The sequence below is a fragment of the Herpailurus yagouaroundi genome, unplaced genomic scaffold (assembly GCF_014898765.1).
Source record: "Herpailurus yagouaroundi ecotype Mexico unplaced genomic scaffold, PumYag 192, whole genome shotgun sequence".
In the NCBI taxonomy this organism is placed as follows: Eukaryota; Metazoa; Chordata; class Mammalia; order Carnivora; family Felidae; genus Herpailurus; species Herpailurus yagouaroundi.
Genome location: NW_024412423.1, coordinates 25,672,242 through 25,698,417, shown reverse-complemented (window position 1 = coordinate 25,698,417; position 26,176 = coordinate 25,672,242). Strand labels below are relative to the sequence as shown.

General features: G+C 44.2%; 1 protein-coding gene across 2 annotated transcripts in view; it reads left to right on the top strand.

Moving 5' to 3' along the window:
- Positions 1 to 26,176, top strand: part of SIL1 (SIL1 nucleotide exchange factor) — a 220,499-nt gene that overhangs the window by 57,065 nt on the left and 137,258 nt on the right. For both annotated transcript variants that reach the window (XM_040444617.1, XM_040444618.1), the window contains exon 3: positions 2,050 to 2,185. In XM_040444617.1, coding sequence (XP_040300551.1) covers positions 2,050 to 2,185 — 136 coding nt within the window. The remainder of the gene's footprint in view (positions 1 to 2,049; positions 2,186 to 26,176) is intronic.

Here is a 26,176-nt window from a genome sequence, read left to right as displayed (position 1 = left end):
GCTCTTAGGAAATCTGGCTTTAGGCCAGTGTCTCCTGCCACTCTGTCTTTCCTTTAGTTTCCCAAGTATGTCTACTCTTCTCCTAGCTTTCTTTTGAGCTCAGATCTGTGCAAGCTTCAAGTTGAAGGTAGGAGGCATTTGACAGCCAGGCTGCACAGGTGAGACCACAACCAAAACCTGACCTGCCTGAATAATGTCACAGTGTGTAGTCACTGTTGGATGTCATAGTACAGACTCATCCAACCTGGAACCTGTGATGGTCTTTACATGTAGTAAGAGTAATCGCTACCATGTGTCTGGGGTCTAGTGGTTTACAAGATAGTTCCTCATCTAATGTATGAGTTAGATGTCATTAGTATTTCTGCTTTACAAATGTGGAAATAGGCTTAGAAAATTAAGTAACTTTCTGGGAGTCACAATAAACTGGCATTCAAACTTCAGGTTATCTGATGTGGAGCTTAAGTTCTTAAGTACTATTGCTGTAGTCTTGGCCTCTCATTACTTGGGATATGATTTGAGGGCCTCTTCTTGTCCAAGATCTCTTCCTTACTGGTCCTTAACAAGATTTGAAATCCTGTCATCTGAATTTCATGCCTTTATTTCTTGTTAAAATGTTAAAAACCATTGGAGGGGCATTACATTGTTATCATGAATACTTTAACACCTTGCCCTTCCCTCTGACAGCTAATTAAAGATCAGACCCTGAGGGACAAGATAGGTGGGGATGCATATCTGGAGCTGGGGTGTTGCTTGCAAGAGATGCATTACTACCTCTCATGCAAGGTTAGGATTATTGGGAAGCCAAAATGAGATGTGTGTCAAGTTCCTTGAACAGGTTTGAGTTCATAGGAATTCACGAAATGTGCTCACTGTTAATAGGGGAAGACTTGGGAGGTGGGAAGGTTGAAATAACCTCCTGGTGTACTAGTGTGGGTTCCTTCTTGCTATGCCAGAGCTCTAGAACCCTCTGGTTCTATTTTCCAGGGGTCTTACTGCTTTTATGCAAGAAAGGTTTAAAAATTGGACACGAAGAATTGGAGGCCGGGAAGGAGCAAAATGAATAATACTTTGTATTTATCTTGCATCTCTGTCTCCTGAGCTCACGATGCTCCACAGACACCATCTCATTAATCCTCCATGCTCTCCAGGGGGTGGAAGGAAACAGGTTTTAGGAAGAGGTTTTCAGCTGTGGCTTCTTCCTCCCTCAGCCCGACCATACTCCCAGCTTCCCACTTGCAGCCATTTCACCATGGATTGTTATGTCCCAAGTGGTCATTTATGCCCTGTAGGCACCCTGGGGAATTGCCAGGCTCTTATTGTGTCCTGCTGGACTGCATAGGAATCAGTTGGGCCTCAGCTGGCATCTTTTGTATGTCTGGGGTGGCTATTTGAGGATTTATACATATATATATGTATATGTATATTTAATGTTTATTTATTTTGAGAGAGAGACAGCACATGTGTGCGCAGGGGAAAGGCAGAGAGAGAGAGAGAGAGAGAGAGAGAGAGAGAGAGAGCGAGCATGAGTAGGGGAGGAGCAGAGGGAGAGATGGAGAGAGCAAATCACAGGCAAGCTCTGTACTGTCAGCACAGAAGTCGACATGGGATTCTATCTCATGAACCATGAGATCATGACCTGAATCGAAATTAAGAGTCGGATGCTCAACCGACTAAGCCACCCAGGTACCCTAATGTATCTTTTTTATTTGTAAGAGCAATAGGTAGGAGTTTTAAACATCATACAGTATAGTAGCATAGAAAATAAAAAGTAGAAGTCTCTTACTGTCTCCTTTGCCAACCCTTCTTCCCAGTATGTTCCCTTAACCTCCTTGAGATAGTATTGAACTTTGTGGAGTTTTTCCTTAGGTATGTACAAAAGTGCTATGTACGTATAACACATGCTGTGTTCATTTAACTGTATCACTGTGGTCCAAACAAGGCTAGAGAGGGGAGGAGTATGGAGGAGAAGAGTATACAACCCAGGCCATGTTCTCTATGCCTCGTGCCTAGTTCTGGTGGGTCACGCCCTGTGTTTTCTTTTCTCTGAAGGAGTTTGCGCTCACCAGCCCAGAAAAGAGCAGCACCAAAGAAGCAGAGAGAAAGGAAACCACGGCAGAAGAGGAGCTGGACTCTGAGGTCCTGGAGGTGTTTCACCCAACCCATGAGTGGCAGGCCCTTCGGCCAGGTACCAAGCCCAGCTCCATGTGAAACACATTCTGGATTCTAAGTGCATATGTCCTTCGTGCCCACAGGGCTGCTTTGAAGGAGCAGAGGCTCTGGCCCACTGGAGGGGAACAGTATGGTCCTTTGGGGTGATGGCTGTTGCTGCAGGGCTCAGGGACTTTCATTTTCCAGCAGAACAGAGATTGTGGCATGTGAGTGCCGTGAAAGGAAGGCAGGTGGTGGGTGGCCGAGCTTTCTGAGCAAGTGATTGAAAACTTTCTTTCCTTGCACTCTTCTGAAACACAGGAGAGGCAGTGACATGTGCCTCACTCTGCAAATGCTATTTTAGGCTCTGCTGCTCGGCTCAATGCTGCTGAAATATTGTTCACAGGAGAGTACTGAGCACCGATGAGGGGCAGGAGTATTCTGTTGTTAAAGGAACTTGTGCCAAGAAACGGGCTGGTCCTGGCCTGGTTTTTAAATGGGGCATCCTCAGAAGGAACAACTTTCTAGCCCTTTTAAGAACCTGGAACCATTGCTTAGAAAGTAACCAGCATTTGTGGAGTGTTTACTATATTCAGGTATTGAGTTAGGTGCTTCATGTGCATAATCCTGTTCAGTCTTCACAGTGGTAACTGTGATGATCTTCATTGTCTTATGAAAACATTGGCTCATTGACCTAACTCACTGAGCTAACTTGTCCTATGCCATTGACCAAAGAGAGCCTAGACCCACCTTCTTAACCCTTGTCCTTCTAGTCCCAGCCATTCTTGACGGTAGTCACACTATGATGACACTTGAGTCTGTTCTGAAGAGTAGGCTTTTGTACTTTTCACTGTGACAAGGTGGATGGCAAGCCCTGGCAGCTGCCACAGTGGAGTTTCATCAGTCCATGCAAATAATTCATCACCATGTCCTCACTGCCCCCATTGCTGCCGTGCTGGCAGGGGCAGCATTTACTGTGCCAGCCAACTTTGTGGTAGCACTGTCACTCCTACTGGGCTTGCATAAGGGTAGTTGGTGCCGTTGAAGAGTGATAAAACACCAAGGAAGTGAAGTAGGAAGTAATGGCATAGGGGGTAGACTCAATGGGTTCGGGTGTGGAACATATGGACTGTTTCTACTGGTTTTATGAGGATAAAAGTGCTCGAATCATTTCTAATCAGGCAAGTGCCTAGAGCAGATGGAATTCAATGTCCCGTGGCCCCCAGTCCTACCTTTTCTGTTCCTGTGGCACCCTCCAAGGCCCTTGCCCACATTGCAAAACAAGCATGAAAGTTCTGATCTGGGGACCTTGCCCAGCCGTCTGGCAGTGGGGTTGCTGTATTAATGCTTAAATAGAAGAGCCTCTCTCTCTAGCCTTGGGGAGGGAGAGGCAGAGGGCTCTCAACGCCTCCTGGAGAATTAGAATGGAACACATTATTTTTACAGTTAACTTGATACCCCATTACATTTAACTTGATACCCCATTGACATCACCCTCTGCCTTCTAGTTTCTCAAGACCCTCTTGTAAAATCTGCACCAAATTTCCTTGAGCCTGCCCCAAAGGCTGGTATGTTGTAGTTGAGCACAACACTCAGACCCCACATCTCAGTGGGCATACAGGTCTGGTTCTAGTCATGCCTGCCCCATCCCAAGAGTATTTTTGCCTATCCTGACCATCAAAGCAGGAGGAGTGAGGGAAGGTTAGGTGAGAAGTTTATTCTGGCCTGAGTGTGTGATGTGAGGTGATTCAGAGTGTGGCACTATGGAGTCAGACCATTGGAGGTAGAGACTTCATTGGGCCCCAGTCCAGGATTGAGGTGTTCTGTTTGTATGTTGCAAAGGTTTTGTATGTGTGTCTATTGGCAGGATATTGACCTCTCAGTGGTCTGTGTGGATAGCTGGCACTTGGCTTTAGTCAGAGTGTAATATTTAATTCACCACATTCTGAATGCTGCCTGGGAATTTCCACCACAGCTACCTGAAGGAATGTTAAAAGGAATGTAGCCAATTCTGGGAACTTGTTTGATGGGTAGATGAATGGGAAGGTAGTATAATTTAGCAGTTAGGAGAACAGACTTTAGATTCAGCCAGTCCTGGGTTCAAATCCTAGCTTTGCTATTTAGGGGATCTTGGGCGAGTCACAGAATCCTTCTCACCTTCAGTTTCCCCTTTGGTGACATGGGGGAAATGGCTTGCTCTGCCTGTTGTGAGGATTCTTGACATGAAGATATCACCCAGTATAGTTAGTTATGATTTTATATGGTAAATTTGTGCTACCCCTTCAACTTGGTTGTGGAATTGGATGCCGGTAAGGGTGCTTGAATGTGTAGGCTTCCTGTCCTCTCTGGTCTTTGATGGGGGAAGAGAACTTAAGGTGAGAAGAGAGACTTCTATGGTCCTGAAATGGTCTCCCTCTCTCCTTATACAGAGATTTTTGATGAGGGAGCGGAAAGGGTTAGCACAGCTTTTCCTGCCTGAAATTCAAGGAGTGGCCCAGGAAGATGATGGAGTATCTTTTGGGGACTTTGAAGAAAATGGCTAGTTTCTGTTGACATTACCCCCAGTTCAGTAACTTCTGACCCCTCAGGTCTCTGAAGGGAGGACCTCACCTCTGTGGTCCTCAGGCCTCTACGGAGGGCATACTGGGATATGTGGCCTGGGCTTATATGAAGGTAGATTCCAGGTTGCCTCCTGTGGCCTGGTACACCAGGAGACCTACCCATGACTTCATGGGCCTTCCCACCAGGTCAGGTGGGTATTGGGCCCCCCATCCATGGAGCCCTAGAGTAACTGCAGGTCACCCTTCAGAAGTCTGCCTGCCTCTGTTATTACTGTCAGCATCCTCACTGTGAGCCGCTTGTTCCTGGAAGTGATTTTCCTGTCTCTCTCTCTCTGTCTTCTGGTTTATTTTGGGATCTGTCTCACCTTATGGAGGCACAGCAAGCATTTGAGTGTGGATTCAGCATCAGCTGTTCAGAAGCAAGCAGAGGAAAGCTGTTAGCTGGCAGGTCCTATGGGTTCTGGGCAGGCAATTCAGAAATTTGTCCTGGGGCTGAGGACCCCTGAGTACCCCTGTGTACTTCTTATCACAGAAAGCTGGCCACAGCCAAGTGTGGTGGAGTCTGCTCCCTGGCCATTTCTGAGATCCTACTTTGTGCCAGGCACTATATTCGTAGCCAGAGATACACATAATAAATCACATTTACTGAGTGTTGATTGTACCAGGCATTCTTTGAGGGCAGGTGTTATAACTACTGTCATTTTTTTTTTTTTTTAAATTTTTTTTTCAACGTTTATTTATTTTTGGGACAGAGAGAGACAGAGCATGAACGGGGGAGGGGCAGAGAGAGAGGGAGACCCAGAATCAGAAACAGGCTCCAGGCTCTGAGCCATCAGCCCAGAGCCTGACGCGGGGCTCGAACTCACGGACCGCGAGATCGTGACCTGGCTGAAGTCGGACGCTTAACCAACTGTGCCACCCAGGCGCCCCTCTACCCTCATTTTTATAGACAAAACTGAGTCTCAGAAGTGACTTAGTCAAGGTGTACCTGGGTGGCTTAGTTGATTAAGCGTCTGACTTTGGCTCAGGTCATTGTCTTACAGTTTGTGGGTTTGAACCCTGTGTTGGACTCTTCACTGACAGTGTAGAGCCTGCTTGGGATTCTCTCTCTACCCTTCTCTATCTTCCCCTCCCCCACTTATGCTTTCTCTCTCTCTCTCTCTCTCTCTCTCTCTCTCTAATATAAATAAAAATAATAAAAAAATAATAATAAAAGAAGTGACTTAGTCAAACGACCAGTAAGTGGTAGAGTCAGAATTCAAAACTAGCTTTGTCTGGCCCTAAGCCTGAGCTCCTTACCACTGTGCCATACTGTCTATCTGAATAGCTAATGAAACATGACCCCTACCTTCTAGTAGCTTACAGTCTCACAGAGAATACAGAGACAGAAAAGGGCACTAGAGTATTTGGGATGTCCTGGTGCAAGTGTCCTGTGTAGGCTGAGGGCACAAAGGAGGGTAAGGGGAGGCTAGGGCCTTCTCTGTATCCCTGAGATTAGAGTGGAACAGTGGTCAAATTTTATGATGTTAAATCTCCAACCCCATGAAGTTCTCTTTTTGAGCTTTGTGTTCTTTGTCAGATTGGTTAGAATCTTTGCACTTAAGTTTCCTCATCTGTCTGCTTCCCAGAGATGGAGTGAGACTAAAACTAGATGAACATGTGTAAAACGTTACACCCAGGACCTGGCACATAGGAAATACTCAGTAAGTAACTATAGTTGTCATTAACAAACAAACATTTGCTGCCTTTCTTTCCTTGGGAACCTGAAGGAGAAGTGGAGGTGACAAGGCAGGCTGAGCAAAGGGCTCCCTTGTCCTCCCTATGAGCCAGTGCTGCTTTGCTGGCCTCATGTGGGCTCAGGGAAGCTCAAACTGGGGGCTCACTATTGACCCGAGCTGACTTCTAGGATGAGGCTGTTAGAACCTCAGAAATATTGGCATCAGCACAAAGAGCCCTCTTAATGGGAGCATGCAGGAAGCCTGTGCAGGAACACATTCATGTGAGGGGGTTAAAAAAAAAAAAAAATCCAAATCATCAACAACTGATGAGAGCAATCCAAGAATTATAGAGCACCAGCCATCTGGTCAGATCATTTCAGATCTGCACGAGCAATAGGAGGGAATTGAATTTTAAAAACCTCATTTATAGTAGACCAACTACTCTGTTTCAAGTATTTAAGAGAGGAGTCTGATTTCCTGCAGGCCCTGGACATCTGTCTGAAGGAGCACCTGACTCTGGTCTGGGTGATTCTGTAGGGTTGTCTCTGTGAGGCCTTTGGCCCATTGCAGCTTGGAAAGGGCTGTGTGATTCTTTAGTCCTCAGACACCAGCTGCACGTCCCAACATTTCAAGTCCATTCTGACACCATTTACCTGGAATTAATGTTAGGTCTCATAAGTTAAAGGTCTCAGTGCCATTGCATCTACTTCCAGTGCTAGTTGCTAGTTCCAGACCACCCGTCTTTGTGACTGACCAGCTATAAATTGCAAATTCCCATAACCACCACCTCAGGTTTGATAATTTGCTAGAGCTACTCATAGCTCAGGAACTTGGGAAGACACTTAGGTTTACTGGGTTTTTAATTTATCTTTATTTTTTAAAGTTTACATCCAAATTAGTTAGCATATAGTGCAACAATGATTTCAGGAGTAGATTCCTTAATGCCCCTTACCCATTTAGCCCATCCCCCCCTCCCACAAACCCTCTAGTAACCCTCTGTTTGTTCTCCGTATTTATGAGTCTCTTCTGTTTTGTCTCTCTCCCTGTTTTTATATTATTTTTGTTTCCCTTCCCTTATGTTCATCTGTTTTGCCTCTTCCAGTCCTCATATGAATGAAGTCATATGATTTTTGTCTTTCTCTGATTTCACTTAGCATAATACCCTCCAGTTCCATCCACGTAGTTGGAAATGGCAAGATTTCATTCTTTTTGATTGCTGAGTAATAGTCCATTGTATATATGTACCACATCTTCTTTATCCATTGATCCATCAATGGACATTTGGGCTCTTTCCATACTTTGGCCATTGTGGATAGTGCTGCTATAAACATGGGGGTGCATGTGTCCCTTTGAAACAGCACACCTGTATCCTGTGGGTAAATGCCTAGTAGTGCAATTGCTGTGTCATAGGGCAGTTCTATTTTTAGTTTTTTGAGGAATTTCCATACTGTTTTCCAGAGTGGCTGCACTAGCTTGCATTCCCAAGGTTTACTGGCTTTTTTAAAAAAGATACAACTCAGGAATAGCCAAATGGAAAGGATGTATAGGACAAGGTAAGGTTTTGGGGGAATGGCACAGAACCTCTGTGCTATCTGTGAGCGTATTACCCTCCCAGAACTTGTACGTGTTCACCAGACTGGAAGCTCTCAGACCCCGTTGTTGAGAGGCTTTTATGGGGGCTGAGTTTCCTATACATGATTGATTAAGTCATTGGCCATTGGTGGTTGAACTCAGTCTCCAACCCTCCCTCCTCTCCCTGGAGGTTAGTAGATGCGGCTAAAAGTTCCAATTCTTTAATCATGACTTGGTCTTTCTGGTGACCAGCCTCCATCCTAAAGTTACCCAAAACTGCTTTCTCCTCTCCCTGCAACCCCCAATCCCAAGAGTCATCTCATTAGCATAAATTCGGGAATAACAAAACATAATCCTGTCACTCAGTAAATTCCAAGCATTTTAGGAGCTCTTTGTCGGGAACCAGGGATATATATATATTTTTTACTATCCCATAACTTGAGGTGAGACTCAAGGGCAAAGCTGCCAGTGCCTTCTGCCACCCCTCTCACCAGCTCTGGCTGGGAGGCACGTGACCCTCTCTTCCTCCCCTAGTGTGGAGAGATCTTCCTTATGGGTCATTTCATTCACTAGGGTGGTCCACAAGCATATGACTTGGCTTGTGTCCCATCCTTCACATGCAGGGGAGACACACACACACACACACACACACACACACACACACACACTTCTAGGCCCATGAGCACTGCGTGACTGGTAGTATTAGTTAAGGGCACTTTATACCTAAACTCCTGTGTCGCATAAGAGTGGTGCAGTAGGACTTCTTGAGAAGGGAAGTATATAGCAATGGGCCTCTGTTGATCTTTCCCTGGTTCAAGTGCAGTGGTGGAAAGGTGGAACAGGGGCTGGATAGAGGAAACAGAGTAGTGGGGTAGTCTTTATGCTTTCTTGAACACAAGTTGTTATCTCTAGCAACTTTTCAGGTTGAGATGTTCAACAGAGCTTCTTTTTGGTGCTACTTCATTCCGCACAGTGCCGTTCCCCCCTACCTCCCCATGTTGAAAGTTTTCAAGGCTTCTGGGGATTCCTTGAGAAGTTTGTTTGTTCTTCTACCTGTACTTCTGGCCCATCTCCCTCACTACAGCCACCTCCTGAGCCCTTGTTAGGCATTCTCTGCTCTGAGTATCTCTTTTGCACCTTGGTAATAAGAATTTGTCAGGGGAATTGCTTGGCGCATAACAGGATGCGCCTCTTGAGGCCTGTAGGAACAATTTCTGAGTCTCCAAATTACCTTGTAGTAGGAGAGAAAAGGATGGTGGATGGTGGGCCGGAATACATGAAGGCACCAGAAGGTTGCATGAATACAGTTTAGATCTCTTCATTTCAGAGAACCCTCATTTCCCATTTGGGCAGTTTTAGGATGCCTTGTCACTGCCCCTCAGCAGCCAAATCTCACACCTGAGGGAACAGGTGGAAGGCAGCACAGAAAAGCCTGTGACCTTCATGGCAGTCACTCCCAAGGCTGAGGCCACTTTGAGGCTATCTGGCTGAGCTCTGCAGGGACACCAGAGCTTCTCTGCCCAGGCTTTGGCCTTCCATTACCAGGATGGGGTAGGCCAGGGTCCAGTTTGCAATCTCTGTACTTGAGTGGTGATAGAGAGCAGCTGTTGGCCATTCCTTTCTAATGAGCATTTGTATGCTTAATGCTCAACCTAGGTCCTTATCCTCCCCTTTCTCTGCTTCCTCCATCTACCTGTTCTCTCTGAGGTTTAATAAAGTCTACTTACCATAATAGCACAGCCTCAGCACTCAGATCGGGATACCCAAATTGGCTGAAATGAAAAACTTAGATGGGAGTAAGGATAATGGAAAACCAGCTGCCAAAGCCAGTCCCAGCCCTCATGCCCAGGGCTTGGCTTTAGTTCAGACAGTCTGTGTACCTCTGACTTCCCTTATTTCTCTCATATTGGCCTCACCTTGCTGGCTAAAACTATCTAGGCTGTCTCCAAAGTTGGGACTAACCAAGGCTGGAATTAGCTCTCATGCGTTGCTTGGAGCTGGAATGAGAGGCCCTTTTCAGGAACCTATTCCCTTCCTGTTTTTGGCATAGCACTGGAGGTAGGGATTGATTGGTAACTTCAGAGGAGGTAGAAATGAGGTAGAGAAGGGGACAGGTAGGAAGCATTAGTGGAGGGGGAGGGGATGACAGAACAGAGACCTCAGAGTGGGAGTACATCTCCCTGGCTGGAGAGGAAGGATGTATAGGGAATAAAGGGATGGTTGTGGTGGGCAGTGTCCCCTCTGTTAGAGATAGGGGGCGGTGGGAGGGAGGGTGGGAGAAGAGATGAGGAGGAGAGCTAGCAAAGCAGTAGAACTAAAGATGTAAGTAAGTGTAAACTATAAGTGTATAGTTGGGTCCAGTCAGGGGCTGTGCTATGAATGGAAGATGAGGAAATGAAGAAAGATGATAGAAATTCCTAGGTTTGAGGTGTTAGAGAATAAGTGAACGAAGAGAACTAAAACAGTAATTTCAGAGACCGTGACATCAAAAAGCTTGTCTATTTCATGTAATACTTGTTGTATGTTCCAGTGATGTTCAAGATAGAGTGCTTGATAGTGGAGATAACATGGTGGGCACTGAATGCTTGCCAGGGCTTATGGTGTAGGAGGACTCCCAGACAGGAATAGAGGTAGATAAGATCATAGAGGAAGGGACCTGAAGGAAAGACTTCTTTCCCAGAGGCATGGTCATTAAAGCTGAGTAGAGAGAGCTTTTATGTATGTTGGAAGGCAGAAGAAAAAGGAATCAATGTTGATAGAGATTTGAAATCCCAGAGAGCAGATCAAAATTGTTTAGGTGGCAGATGGAAAGTCTTGGCCTGGTGAATATGATGAGCCTTGGAAATTAGAAGCAGAAGTTAGGAAAAAACAAGGGTAAATGGGAAAGGTGTAGAGAGAAACTGAGGTAACATTTCTTCTATGTCTTCAAGTTTTCTGAGCCAGGCTGAGAGTGGGGCTTCTACCTTGGATGATGCAAGAGAAAGACTCATTTGGCTGCTTGAGAGAATGGAGCGATGAGGAGGAACCTCTGTGAGGATGGTGCTTAGGCAAAAAGTCAGAACCAAGCAATGTTCAGTGTCAAGAAGGGCAAGGGCCCAGTTAGCATTTGACAGCCTAGCCTGCATTTGTAGGGGCCCAGGATCAGTGGATTTGGTGACTTTCTAGAGCAGTCTGAGCCCTAAACAGTGGTTAGCTGGACTGTGAGACCTGATGGGTACATCATTAAGGGGACTATTGTATTGTTTTTGGGGTTAGTAAGGAGACCTTGTTCTGGCCTTTGGGGCCAACTAGAGAGCTTTGTCAGAAGCTCCTATGAACTTGCTCCAACATTCTCTGAGACAGATAATACCAAGACTTTTACAGGTCTCTGACAATGTCCAGAGTCAGTTGGAGTGGTACCGTACTAGCCACTGATTGTCTTAGGTAGGCCTGAAAAGAACCTCAATGAAGCAAAGCTAGTGTGCAGGGGGCTCTGTGAGCCTTTTGGTCCCGTGCTGTAATCAGGCTGATTGTATTTCTGTTCCTTTGGGGGTTTTGTTTTGTTACTGTTAATCAATTAATAGGTTGTTGGTCTTGCCTTATTTCCCATAATATTTTATTATGGGATTTTGATTTGGGCAAAGATTGAGTTGTATTTTAATTTATTTAATTACAGAATAGTCTGCTTTTGGGTTGTATAAGCAGTTATTTGAAAGGAAAGAACCATTTCTTTGGATTAAAAGTTTTCAGGTTTGATTACCTATAGACATAATTAGCTTATCTTGGCAGAGATGAGTTTTTATGGAATAGTAATAGGGTATATTTGTTAAAAAAAATTTTTTTTTCTTTTTGCCTGGGGAAGGGAACTACCTCTATCCCCCCACCGCCCCTTATCCCAGCAGCTCTCTACATGCATCTTGTTAATCTCCATTCTGTCATCCCAGTTTTGCCAAGTTAGGCTTTTGGACAGAGGGTGAGGAGGTTGTCTAGTCTATCATGGCCCAGAATGACTGAGGCAGAATTGGACCTGAGAACTCTAGTGTAGCTTTTGGAAAGGGGAAGAAAACTAACGTTTTTTTTGGAGAAACTCCATTGTGCCTGGTGCTTTGTATACATTATTTAAGGGAGATCTCAAGGTGATGCATAACAGAGTGGTTACCTCTTCTCTTGATCTTGTTTGGTGGCCCATGCTCCATTAGTGAAGGGTTCCAAATTCCATTGCTTTTCCCAGGATTTCAATCTGTAGGATCATTGTTTGAAAGCAATGGTATTTGAGGTCTATGTAGGAACAAAGTAATGTGAATTTTAGAGGCTGTTGACATTGAGAGGGGGAAATTATTCAAGAGAATAAAGATTTATTCAAGCTTTGTTTCTTAGATTAAATCTTATGGATTTTAGGGGTAGATCCAGATGTCCCTAAACATGGTGGATTAAATAGCCCTGTATGCAGTCTGAATTTAGGTTCTCTCTGGGTTAGATTGCAGATGGAGATGCTGGAGGAATTGTTCCCTGAACGCCATTAACATTTCAACTTCCAGTATTTGATCAAAATACCTAGCTGAAGATAGTTTGGAGTTACGTATAGAACTCAAAAGGGAGGGTCTCTTGCATAAAGCTGGCAGTAATAGGGGCAGCCAGATGAAATATCTGACTTACACAAGTCCATCTTAGTGATGATGTTGGCAGGAGCACTTTGGGAGTTGAAGGGCAGTGGGAGAAGTAAGAGACAGATCAAAGGAAGACTCTTTGCACCTATTTGCTGGCATCATCTAACCCTGCTTATGCATGTAAGTGGAAGTCTTGGCTCTGTAGTGACTCGCTTTGAACAAAATGGTCTCTCTTTTTCTCTCCCTCTCTCATTTTCAGACTCTGAGTCCTTCTCCCTTCCACCTTCCCTTGATGCCTGCTCTCTCTGCCTCCTTTCCTTCTTTACTGTAATGGTCTCTACCTGCAGCTGAGTGGCAGGTGGCAGGGATGGATAGATGTGAGGGTGTGTAGCTCGGGGAATATTTTCTGAGTTTTGCCAGCATCAAAGAAATTACTTCCAAGGCAATCCTTCCAGCCATGTATTTCGCTGATCAGTCAGAATGAGAGGAAAAACATATTAGCATTGCCAGAAAGGCTATTTGGGAAAAATCAAGTCTGTGAAACTGAGGGATCTAAAGTTACAAGCATTAAAAACAAATCCTGGAGTGCAGCTGGAATTCTTCCCATCCTGTCTCCCATCATAGCCCTGTCCCTTGACAACTCCCCCAACCTGCTGTGCTACATGAATGGGTTGTGCCTCAACTTTCCGGAAGAGCCTCATTTGAAAGAGGAAGTGCCAGGTTGTATTGGACATTTCTGGGTGTGACATGGAAAAGCAGTTTCAATAGTCGGGTTTTGTTTTGTTTTTAATTCTGTGACTGCAGCGTCTCCATACGCTTGGAGAGGCCCTTGGAAAAGGGAATTGAGTACACCTTCATGCGCATATATTTCCTCTCTGCCTGCTGCTATTCCACAGAGAAGTTTCAGGAGAACAGTGGCCTCTTCTTTTCCCTAGGCAGGGAGGTGCTTCTTGTCAAGAGAAAGACATTTCTGGTTGTTTGGGCAGAACTTAGAAATTAAAATGGAGTTGTTTGTCTCCTTTGGAAAAAAGACAAAAGCTAGAGTGCCTTTTCTTCAGAGTAATTTCCTTCAGAGAGGGAATGGCCAGCGGACAGTGTCCATGGTGTATCTGGGCATCTAGTTGTTGTTGTAGTGCCTTGAGTATAGCAGGCAGTAGAGTGTTGCAGAGTCCATCTCCCTGGGCTCACATCTCAGCTCTGCCTTTTATAGCTCGGTAATCTTGGGCAAGCTACTTAAATTTACTAAGGTTTAATGAAATATCATCTGTAAAATAGGAATAGTAATAATACCTGCTTCAGAAGGTTGTCTTAAATAGTACATAAAGTGAGCATATGAAGTGTTCATTAGTTTCTCTTGTTTAAACATGAGTGGACATCAGACAAACCCAAATTGAGGTCTGATCTAAAAAATGGCCGACTCTTCAAGTTTGTCCAGGTGAAGAAAGACCAAGAAAGAACTGAGGAGCTGTCACAGATTGTAGGACACATGACAGGTAGGTGCAATGTAATATTCTGGATTAGCTTCTGGAACAGAAAAAAGGACATTAGGGGAAAAATTGGTATAGCCTGAATAAAGTCTCTAGTTAGTACTGTTGCACTCCTGTTAATTTCTTAGTTCTGATCATTGTTTTATGGTTATGGAAGATGGTAATATCAGGGGAAGCTGGGTGAAGGGTGTATGGGAACTGTAATTTTTTTTTGCAACTTTTCTCTAAGATTAAAATTATTTCAAAATAAAATAAAACCAAGTAAGTTAATGTCCAAGTGAACTGTTAGGTCAATGAGAAGCTGACCAGGGTAGAGCCATGAATAGCAGATCACACGTGACTCTGTCTCCTGTCCCATGTCAGAAGGAGAGCTCTTACTGAGGGGCCCCAACGCCTGCCTCTTTAGCCCCTGTGTACCTGCTGCATCCTGAGGGGAGGTCTGCTGTAGGCTGATAATTGGTCAGCAATGCAGACACACCCCCCACATCTGATCCTGCATGGTGTTACAGAGGGACTGGGGACGGGTCCAGTCATTTGGCATTAGGAGTCTCTGCAGAGCTGAATGATCAGGGCACTTGTCTCTGTTCCTTGGAATATAAATGAAGTTCTGCCTGTTTTATCTCTCTATCTAAGCACCAATCACTATGGCAATATGTTTGCAGATCGCAATGCCTACCCCTACGCTCACACTCACTGTTTGATCATCCAGAAGAAAGAAAAATAAGTTCAGACCAGCTCCGCAATAATTTTTTATTTTGTTTCCTGTTATAAGTGCCTTGCTCTTGCACAAAGCAGGTGTTGTGCTTGCTCCTCCTGGGCACAGAAGGTACATGTGCTTTTCTTATGACTGATATGGTCATCTCTGTCATGCTAATAGCAGGGGTTGTAGAAGAAAGCCATTATTATAATTGGGAAAATGCAAGTGTTGGGGTTTTTTATTTGTGCATTGAAGTCAGCTGTCGTGGCGGGGGGGGGGGTGGTCTAGAAAGTATAAAGTCTTACATTCTGGCGACAACTCACTGACAAATATTTACCCTTGGAAGTTCGCATTTTCGCTAAAAAATGTTCTTTATATTTTAACTCAGTGGCTAAGGTGTACTGCTTTTTGCTATTGATTTACAAATTTTATTGTCAGACCCTTGGGATATTTCTCTATAGGTTATTTTAGGCATAAGACTAGTGAACTGTCATTTCTGTTTTAGTCACACGTGACTAAAAAAAAGGTGGGGGTTGGTGGTGGGAGGGAGACATGTCTGGCTCAAAATTCAACAGTAAGCCACCCCTGAAGGCTTGAAGTATAGAGGCTCGAAGTGGACAGACTATGGAGATGGATTGGGAGCACTGGGAAGCAATTGGAAGAGAAGACAGCATCTGTGTTCCAAATCAAACCTATGTTGAACCTTTGCTGAGGCTAGAGCCCCTGTGGAAAGATTACTGGCATCTGCTCCCCCGGGGTCTCTGTTCAAGTCAAATAACAAGTGACCTGAGGCCAGAGAGTCCTGCACTCTGAGTGAGCCTACCACACTCCTGTTCCCCTTTCCCCACACAACCACTTGTGCTGATGGATGTGCAAACCCTTTATAGAAGGTTTGGCACTGCTCGGCTTGCAGAGATCATCTGTCTCTTTTGAATGAGCAACTTTATGTTTGTGGCTCCTTTTTCCTGCAGAGAGAAATTGCTTCTGCCTTCTAATGGAAATGTTTACCTTCCCTAGGGAAAGGCACTATTCTTTGGGGGCAATGTTTGCCGGTACTCCCCACCCCTCATGGGATCATAAGCCTGTGCTCAAGGGTGGACGGGAGGAGGTGGCCACTGGAGCATGCACAATTGCCACTGGGGCAGCCATCTGCCAGTGTCGTGGCTCACAGCCTGCTTCTGAGCAGGCCGCTGGGAGGGAGTGTCTGCGCTCCGGGACCTGCATGCATTATGCACAGCCTTTTCCCTAACTGAGCTTTCTAAGTGTGTATTATTCCTGTCTACCCTTTTCTTGTATGGTCTGCCTCGGGGCACCATTCAGAATGTCCCCTAATTATTCTGGAGCTCAGCTTCTAGTATATCTCATTTAGAGTTTCTGGTAATAGCTGATTTTTTTTGGGGGGGGAGAGGGAATAGATTTCTAAAAATGCAATGAGGGATTGATTTACATTTATAGGGAGATTTGCTTTTTACAAGGAAATTGTCAACACTGCAGTGATACAGTTTCATCGAAATGGTATTTTGACTCTATCCGAAGCCAGGCTCTCTTTCCTCGTCTTTTCCAGAACAGACCTGTTATAATTTGAGAAGGCTGCTCTAGTATTAGAATGAAATCTGTGCTGCTAATTGCAGACCACCACCTTCCCCACATATTGCCCCCCCCCCACCTTCCCTTCCTGAGATGGAGGAGTTTTTGCACATGCTGCTTAGAGAAAGGAGATTTATAACATGACTCAATCCTCGCCCACAGATCTAGGATTCTTGCCATCCACTAAGTTTTGGCAGGCAGGTCCTGTGTATGGAGAACATGTCCTGCCTTCCTATCCTTGTACTGCTCCCCTTACTGCGTATGCGTCTTGGGTGGAGTCTGGGGTGTCTAGTTTTTCATGTCTTCCACTTTTCCTCCCAAGCAACCCCTGCTTTTCCTATATGGCAGTATCTGTGAGGTACAGGAGACAGTCTTTCACCTAGAGAGACCTATAAAGTTCAAGCCCTGAGGTGTTGTAGTGCTTATTTATCTACCACTGTGTTAAGTATGGTAAGAGCATAGTGGTGTGCCCTGGCCTTCAGGACCAGAGCCCACCTGGGAATTTATTCGGATAAAAAGATTGGCAGTCCCATTCCTCTAGTCACCTGACTGGATATACAGGTGTCTATGTGCCTGTGATTACAGTGTTGGCCTCTTAACGTTATTGAGGCCTCCAGGTTAGTGCTGGTGAGGCCATGATGCTGTTGAGAGTGAGTTACTGGTGACATTGGGCCCTCCTTTGCCCTCTGGTGGGGGAGAGGAGTGGAGGGAAAAAGTATTTGGTTTTAGAAAATGCTTGGCTATGAAGACTTGGTAAAATATTGTCTTCTTACCCATCCCTAGGTAAGTCAGAAGAGTCTAAGATAACAGAGTAGAGGGCAAAATAAACTTTGGGGGACCAGAGACAATGAGAAATGTGTAGGGAAGCTAGAGAGAGAGAGAGAGAGAGATTGCTGCTGGCTTACCTACCTGTTAGAACAGGACTTACTTGGCCCAGCAGCCCGATGACCCATGCCTGGCCCAGTGTTCGCACATCTAGGAGGGAGGGGTGAGCGCCTCAGAGACTGCTCCCTGGGGATAGGATAGCGTGACTACCTCTGAGGCTCCTGTTCCCCTCTTTACTGGAAAGCAAAGGGTCTTTGGTGGCTTGGCCCCTGCAGCAAGGAGACTGGCCACATGGGGAGAGAAGTCTGGACCACATCAGATGCGGTTTCTTCTTCTTTACTAAACGTTTATTTCTTTCTGAGAGAGAGAGTGCGCCTGAGTGAGTACGAGGGGGGAGGGGCAGAGAGAGAGGGAGACAGGGGATCCGAAGCAGGCTCTGAGCTGATAGCCCCATGCGGGGCTTGAACTCACGAGCTGTGAGATCATGACCTGAGCCAAAGTCGGCCACTTAACTTACTGAGCCACCCAGGTTCCCCAGATGTGGTTTCTTTTTTAGTTGAGCCAGTATGAAGCTTTTGTTGAAGGAACAACTTCCTCATTCCCTGATTCTTGGTAGATGAGCTGAACTGCTTCCTTCCAGTCTGATTTTTGTGGGCTTTCCTTTCCATTTCTGGCCTCAGAACTGACCTGATGGCAAGTTCTGGAGTCTTTCCAGGCTTACAGCCTGGGATAGGGCTTAGCAATGACAAGATGTGTTGTAGGGCTGTGCTTAGTGGATGTCCTTTGAAATTAACTTTCCCATAGTCCTTAAGTACCCCATGGAGCCCTCTTCAGGGGTCTTGATTTCCCTTGAACTTAGTGCTAGTGCTGACCCCCGTCCCCCATATTCCTGTGTTTTTTCATCTTAAACATGATTGGTGATGAATTGGGGGAAGGGAGCAAGGATTTGCTTTCCTCTGCACCAGAAGTGCAGAGCTGCTAATTTCATTCTCCGTACTCTGTCTTTGAAATGAGCAGGGTCCTCTGTGCCCATGTTTAGTACTGCTCTGTTGCTGGACTCTCCTGGCAAAAATTAGGCTAATGTCTCCAACTATTGCATTAGCCACTGAAATGAGGTTCTAAATTGAAGGTACTACACCAAGTGTGTCTCCAAGGTATTGCCTTGTTCTGCCTTTTATTATTCAAATTCATTCTCTCAATGATTCTCTGCAGACTGACTGGCATGCTGGTTCAGTGTGGAGCATTGTACTAGCTGAAAGGCAAGATCACCTTTTAAGAAAGGAAAGGGAAAAAAAATCCCACAAAAGATGAATACTGTGGTGCAAAGAGTCAGTAGTTTGTCTGTTCAAGAGCTCCTTGGGCAGCCTGAGCAATGTCTAGAGATAGCAGAGTAAGGGACCAGACCTGGGATGGATGGAGTGTAGGAGGTAGCATGGGGGTAAGAGTGATGTCACTGCATTAGTGACATTTGTGCCTTGTAAGTTTACCACACTTCCTCCTTCCCTTTCATGTTTACAGAGCACCCAAATATATGCCTTACAGGGTGCTGAGAACTCCAGGGTAGGAAACCAAAGATTAACCAAACAGGATCTTTTCTTCAAGAAGCTGTTAGTCTTACAGTTTCACTGGGTTTTATCTGTCTTTGGGTATGTGGGTGGGGGGTGAGGGGGATGTGGGGAGGATTTGAGCTCTGATTCTTACATTTTAGATCAGAAGTAGGAGCCTTCCAGCAGTCATATGTTTAGAGAGTTGAGAATTTGGCTCTTACATGTTTGTTTTTAAAATAGATTTTTTTTTTCTTTTTGCCTGCTGACAAAGTAATATGTTTTCAAAGCAGAAAACTTGGAAAACACAGAAAAGCACAAAGGGAAACAACAACAATACCACCCATATTCCACTATCCAGATGTAAAGGTAACAGTATGGCTTGTGTTCTTCCAGTTGTTTTTACAAAAGTGTTGTCCTATACCTAGTTTTTGAGGCTGATACTTTCCATTTAGAAATTGGGAGATAGATTTTATGGAGTTTTGAAATGCAGAACCTCTAGCACATAATCAGGTACACAGTAAACATTATCCAGGTGCTGATCTTTATCAATCGTGTGAACATACCAGATTATGCTTAATTGATTCTTATTGTTGTACATTTAGGTGGTTGACAGTTTTTCGTTGCTACAAGTAATTCTACAATGAATACCTTGTGTATATTTTTATGTGCCCTCTGACTGTGTTCTTAGAAGAGATTCACCAAAGTCAAAGTGCTCATCTTTTCTGATTCTTTTGCCTAGCATCTCAGCTGAGATAGCCTCTTGTCTGGGCTGTTAAGATTGTACCAGGCTTTTGAGTATCTTTCATCCCTATTAGGTATCACATATCAGATTCCATGGGATTTCCTCTCCCTGTGGTCCCTGGGTACTTCTCTCTTGACCAGGAAATCACTGGCTTCAGGGAAGACAGGGCAGCAAGTACAGAACACATGTTCTTACTGTTTTGTGCCAGGACTGTAGAATCCCAGGGGATGGGGACATTGTCATCAACCTCTTTGATGGTAAGCAGATACTGAATGCCTGTCCACCTGTGTCCCGCCCAGTGCCAGATGAGGCAGAGATAAAAAACAGGCCTCTGCTTCAAGGAGCTTACTGAATGATTGGATAATGGAATTGACATGAAACATCTCATACATACTTACTGAGCATTTGCTGAATGGTACGTACTTGTCCCAGGCAACTGCTGGGGAACAGAAAAGGCTGAGGTGCTGTTCTCCTTAAAGGAAGCTACGGTACATATAAATAAGAGCTTTTTATAGGTAAAGTTAACTAGCCACACAGGTCAATAAGGGATAAATACCTAGTCATGCAGACAGCAAGTATTATAAGATTGGCTGCTTTGGAGAAGAAGGTAATTCATTATGAGTCAGAGTAGTTAGATAAAGTTCAGATAGAAGATAGGGCACTAGTTGGGGCTTGAAAAAGAGCTGGCATTTGATGAGGTAGAGTGGAAAGGATTTTCCACATGAGAAGAACAGCTTGCAAAGAGATGGTGGCAATAGGATACAAGTTGCACAGCAGTACAGAGCAGACTAGGGGTGGGGAATTGCAGAGAGGCAAGTGGGGATTAAGGTAGCATATTGCGAGACCTTGAGCATGTTGGGCCCCAAATCAGTATTCGGTACACAGTGGATGGAAACAATTTGGTAAAATTGTCTCTGATTAAAGGACAGGTAAGAAGGTCTTGATGGCTCTCAGTGCCAGAGGGCCCCCAGGCTCAGTCCTTGGACCTCCACTCTTCTTTATCTACACTAATGCCTTGGGTGATTGCATCTAGCCTAGTGCCTTTAAATGTCATGTGTGGGCTGATTTTTTAAATCTGCCAGATTTTTAAAAATCTCCAGCCCATACTTCTCTGAAGTCCAGACTCCTTTATCCATCTGCTTGCTAGACATCTGTACATGGATGTTCAATAGGCTCAACCTGAACAAGTTTAAAACTGAGCTCATATAACCTTCTCTACTTCAGTTAATGACAATTCTGTCCTTTCATTTATTCAGGCCAAAATCCTCTTAGCCATTCATGACTCCTTTCTCTCACACGTACATTCTTTTTTTTTTTTTTTTTTTTTAATTTTACTTTTAAGTAATCTCTACACCCCAACTTGGGGATCCAAATCACAACCCCAAGTTCAAGAGTCACAGGCTCCACCAACTGAGCCAGCCAGGCACCCACTCATACCCACATTCTGTCTGACAGCACATCCTACAGCTCTGTCCGCAAAATAGATGCAAAATCTGACCAAGTCTCATTACTCCTCCTACCACCATTATCTCTCGCCCGGATTATTGTAGTAGGCTCTGAACTGGACTTCTTCCTTCTGCCCTTATTTCCTACAGTCAGTTCTCACACAGCAGCTAGAGTGATTCTTTTGTCATGTCTTTCTGTGCTCAAAAATACCTGTTGGCCTTCCTTCTCACATAAAGTAAGAGTCAAATTCCTTCCCGTGGCCTGCATATCCCTGTGATGTGGGTCACCATTACCTCTGTTGTTTTATCTCCTGCTACTCTCCCTTGTGTTTCCTCTCCTCTAGCCACCTTGGCCTCCCTCATGTTCCCTGAATGCATCAGGCCCATCGCACCTTGGGACATAGAATACTCTTCTCCTTGACAGGTTTGTGACTAGCTTGCTTACTCTTCTTAGGTCTTTATTCAGATGTGAACTTCCCTTTCAACGGCCAAATCTAGAATGATTTAAGCAATGTAATGTACTAGATTATAGCCCGAAGTATAAAATAAATATATGTAAATCTGAACTCATACAAATGATTGAATGAATAAATAGAGGAAAGATAAGTCTTTGTTAAAGAAGAATTCCAATAATATATATAGATGCTTTCCCCTCCAGGAGGTGATGCTTAAACCTTTTGAGTGTGGTCTGAACTGAGGGACTTATTTGTAAAGAACAGATTATGGAAACGGAAAAATAGTAACTTTACAGTGGAGAAACTTGGTCAGTATTACTTGTCATCAAAGGGATATCCCCAGTGCTGTCAGGTGGATATGATGGACCCTCCTGATAAGATGTGAGAACAAGGACTCTTTAGCTGTGGTGTTCTTCCTCAAAACCAATAACCACAGTCTAATCATGAGGAAAACATCAAACAAATTTAAATTGAGGGACGTTCTGTAAAGTGTCTGATCAGTACTTCCCCTCCTCAAACTGTTGTGGAAATGATAAGAAAAGACTGAGAAACTATCAGAGACCAGAGAAGACATGACACCTAAAAACACTGTGGTATTCTGACTTAAAAATTTTTCTTCCTTCCTTCCTTCCTTCCTTCCTTCCTTCCTTCCTTCCTTCCTTCCTTCCTTCCTTCCTTCCTTCCTTCCTTTCTTTCTTTCTTTCTTTCTTTCTTTCTTTCTTTCTTTCTTTCTTGTATTCTGATTTGTATGCTGGAACAGAAAGAGGAAATTAATGGAAAACCTGGTGAAACATGAAGAGCCCCAGGTTTAGCTACTATTAATGTACCAATGTTGGTTTCTTAATATTGACACAGGTGCTACAGTAGTTTAAGATGGTAATATTAGGGGAACTGAAACTGGGTTAAAGTTGTGCAGGAATTCTTGGAACTCTACTATCATTTTAAGTTTTCTGTAAATCTAATATTAATCAAGGGGTATGTTGGTGGCTAAGTCAGTTAAGCATCCAACTTCAGCTCAGGTCATGATCTTGCGGTCCATGAGTTTGAGCCCTGCGTCAGGCTCTGTGCTGACAGCTCGGAACCCTAGAGACTGCTTTAGATTCTGTGTCTCCCTCTCTCTCTGCCACTACCCAGCTCATGCGCTTGCTTGCTGTCTCTCAAATAAACCTAAAAAAAAAAATTTTTTTTTTAAATTACTCCAAAAAAGAAGGATGGGACCTTCTCAAAAAGCCCTTCCCTGGCCACCATCTGAAAAAAGTTTTTTTCCCTCCTAGATCTGTAAAATCCTTTTCCCTGCATTATTTTGCTCCTTAGTACTTACTGTCTCATAGCATACGTTTTACTCATGTTATTTTTTTCCATGCTACCATGTCTACTCTGAAAGAATAGGGATTTTGATCTCAGTCTTGCTCACATTTGGATCTTCAAGGGTCGGCACTGTACTTAGCTCATAGCAGGTGTTCAATAAATATTTGGTAATGACTGAAAGAATGAATTCTTCTATATCACCCTTGTGTCCTTTTTTTTTTTTTTTTAATTTTTTTTTTCAACGTTTATTTATTTTTGGGATAGAGAGAGACAGAGCATGAACGGGGGAGGGGCAGAGAGAGAGGGAGACACAGAATCGGAAACAGGCTCCAGGCTCCGAGCCATCAGCCCAGAGCCTGACGCGGGGCTCAAACTCACGGACCGCGAGATCGTGACCTGGCTGAAGTCGGACGCTTGACCGACTGCGCCACCCAGGCGCCCCATTGTGTCCTTTTTTAAAAGAAGTTTATTTTGAGATGGGGAGTGGGGTGGGTAAGGGCCAGAGAGAGAGAGAGAGAGAGAGAGAGAGAAAGAAAGAGAATCCCAAGCAGGCTCCATGCTCAGTGCAGATCTCAGCGTGGGGCTCGATCTCATGACTGTGAGACAACAACAGTCTGAGCCCATATCACGAGTTGTATGCTTAACTGATTGAGCCACCCAGGCAGCCCTATCACCCTGTTGTCCTTAAGCAGCATGAAGATTTTGTCTTTGGGCCTTCCTTTCTCTTTTGAGAAATATAGTGGTTTGCTATTCCAGTGGGGGAAATGACCCCTTATTGTTGGCTTGTTTTTTTACTTTAGCTCACATAGAAATGAGAGTCATGTCAGAAGTGGATTGTGTGTTTCCATTGTGTTTACCCACCAGCAGGAAGGACAAGTAAATGTCATCAATAACTACTTTTCTGCACAAATTGTTCCTCCTGAAGGTGAGGGCCAGTTTATGAGAGACACCCTTTCCATTCACCCCTTCCTCTCATGTTTAAACTTGTGATCCAGGACTGGCTGGTTTAGCGTGACAAATATGATGTGTGTCTGGATGTGAGGACCGTGAACATGGGACTCTTTGATCTAGAAAAGTAAAGTTAGTCAAGAAAAGTTAATTTAATCCTGCATTTGTAGTGAGCTGCTCTTTGCCAAGCACTGGAACTTGAAGGGTGAAGATAGTTGGAATGTGGACTGCTTCAACAAATCCTGGTCACTACGACCTGACAACGATGCTTGGCTTCAAGGGAACTAAATCTAGGACAGACTGAAGAAAACCTCCCTCACATGGTCAGTAGTAAATACATGGTTAATATGGATTCAGAAGTACCTTAGAAAAATGTGTGGATGATAGCATTGCAGTGAGCAAGGGATGTAAAGAGACTTTTGAGGACCTGCACTGATCACAGTGGAGAAGGATTGGTTTCTTTCACAGTCAGTGCCTGTGCCAGAAGGGTCCTGCAGATTCCTCTCATACTTTGATGGAGGTGACGTTGGATGGAGAATTCTGTTGGTGGAATGTTTTCAGGCACAAGAAATGGGGAAATGTTGGAAGAGAGATGGGTCCTAATGATGGGTGGAGGATTGCAGGCAGTGTCTGTTCAATAGCATCTGTTTTTTTCCTGTGTTGGAACTTGATTTATCTCATAATGTGTTTTAAAGCCTCCATGGAACATACTTAGCAAAGAATGGGGTCACACTGATTTGAGGCCTGAACAAAGTTGTCAGGAACAACAAAACTATTAGATAAAAGATACTTCCCTTGTATCCAGCACTCTCCATCTCCTGTTGTTTGCTGGTTCCTTATCCTGAGCGCAAAGATGGAACATTTTTGCTTTGTTTTTGGTGCTATGCAGACACACCTGTGGTGCTCTCTGAACAAAGGCCTGCTCCCTCCTGGGCACAGGAATTGGACCTGGGCCTGGGGCAAGATTCCTTTTGGAGACAAATAAGCAGGGCATTTTGCAACCCCCTCCATTTTGCTCGTCTTAAGGAAGAGGCCAAGGTTCCATTCCCTTTGCAAGTAGAGCAGAATGTACTTTCTTAAAACTATTCAGATATCACAGTTGGGTTCAATTATCTGCAGAAATAGATTTATATAAAAGGAAAACTTACAAAGGAGAAATTTGTACCAAATAACAGTCTACATTTTTGTTAAAAAATTTTTTTTTCTTTTTTAAGGCCATCCAGTTGAAAGTCTGAGTGTCCAGGAAAGAAGGGTGGGGTGGGGGGGGGGCGGGTGAGGAAGAAGAAACAAGGAAAGAAAAAAAGAAACCAAAGTACTTAAAGATTTTTGAGTGTAAAGCTGAAGTCTGGGCCATCGTATGCTCCTCACCAGCTGTGCTGCCTGCCTGGGGCTTCCCCTCCTTTACTTTCTTTCTCACCTATCACTGCCCCACTGTCATTGGATGGTCAGGCAAGGAAAGCTGGCCTAGAGAACCTTCACTGTTCCAAGCCCCTAGCTCTGCCTGACTGCTGCTCCAGCCAAATTGGATGGCTTAGGGTCTCCTACAACTGATTTATTCTCGTCTCTGGGTCTTCTTGCTTGATGTGAACCCTTTCTCACATCTTCAGGGCCATATTACAAATGATAGCTGTGGAATAAATTACCACAAACTCAGTGGTGTAGTGGCTTAGCTCACTGTATGTAGGTCAGAAGTCTTTGTGCTAGTTAGCTGAGTCTTCTGCTGAGGGTCTCGTAGGCTTCTATCAGAGTGTCAGCCAGGCTGTGTCCCTTTGTGGTGGCTGTGAGGAAGAATCTGCTTCCAAGATCATTCAGGTTGTTGCTAATGTGTCTTTGGAAACAATTCCTTCAAGTCCTATTTCTGGTCAAAGGGTAAATGCAGTTATAATTTTACTAGATGTCAAATTTCTTCTGTAGGGGTTGTACCATTTTGCATTTCCATAAGCATTATATGCAACTGCCCCTTTCCCTATAGTCTCACTTGTAGATATGTATTTGCTAATCTGATAGGTGAGAAATGGTTTCCTACTGCAGTTCTGTTTGACCTTTCTTGTATTCTGAACAAAACTGAACATCTTTTTTTATATAGTTAAGTGGAATTGTATTTATTCTTGTGTAAACTGTCTGTTCACATTTGCAGTCCTTTTTTCTACAGGGTTACTGGTCTTTTTCTTCTTTATTTTTAAAAGCTCTTTATGGATTAGTAATATTAATACTTGGTCTAAATTGTTGCACATTTCCCCTTTTGTCATTTGTCTTTTTACTTGTAATATTTTCCATGCATCTAAAATTTTTATAAACTTACTATTTTTCATCATCAAATTTATTAATATTTTTGTTATTGTTTCTGGATTTTGAATCATAAATAGAAGACTTATTCTCTATTCCCAGGTTGTAGAGGAATTCATCTGTATTTTCCTTTGGAATTTGTATAGTTTCAGTTTTTACATTTAAATATAATTTGTTTGCAATTTATCCTAACATATAGCCATAAGGAATGGAGTTCAGGGGCGCCTGGGTGGCGCAGTCGGTTAAGCGTCCGACTTCAACCAG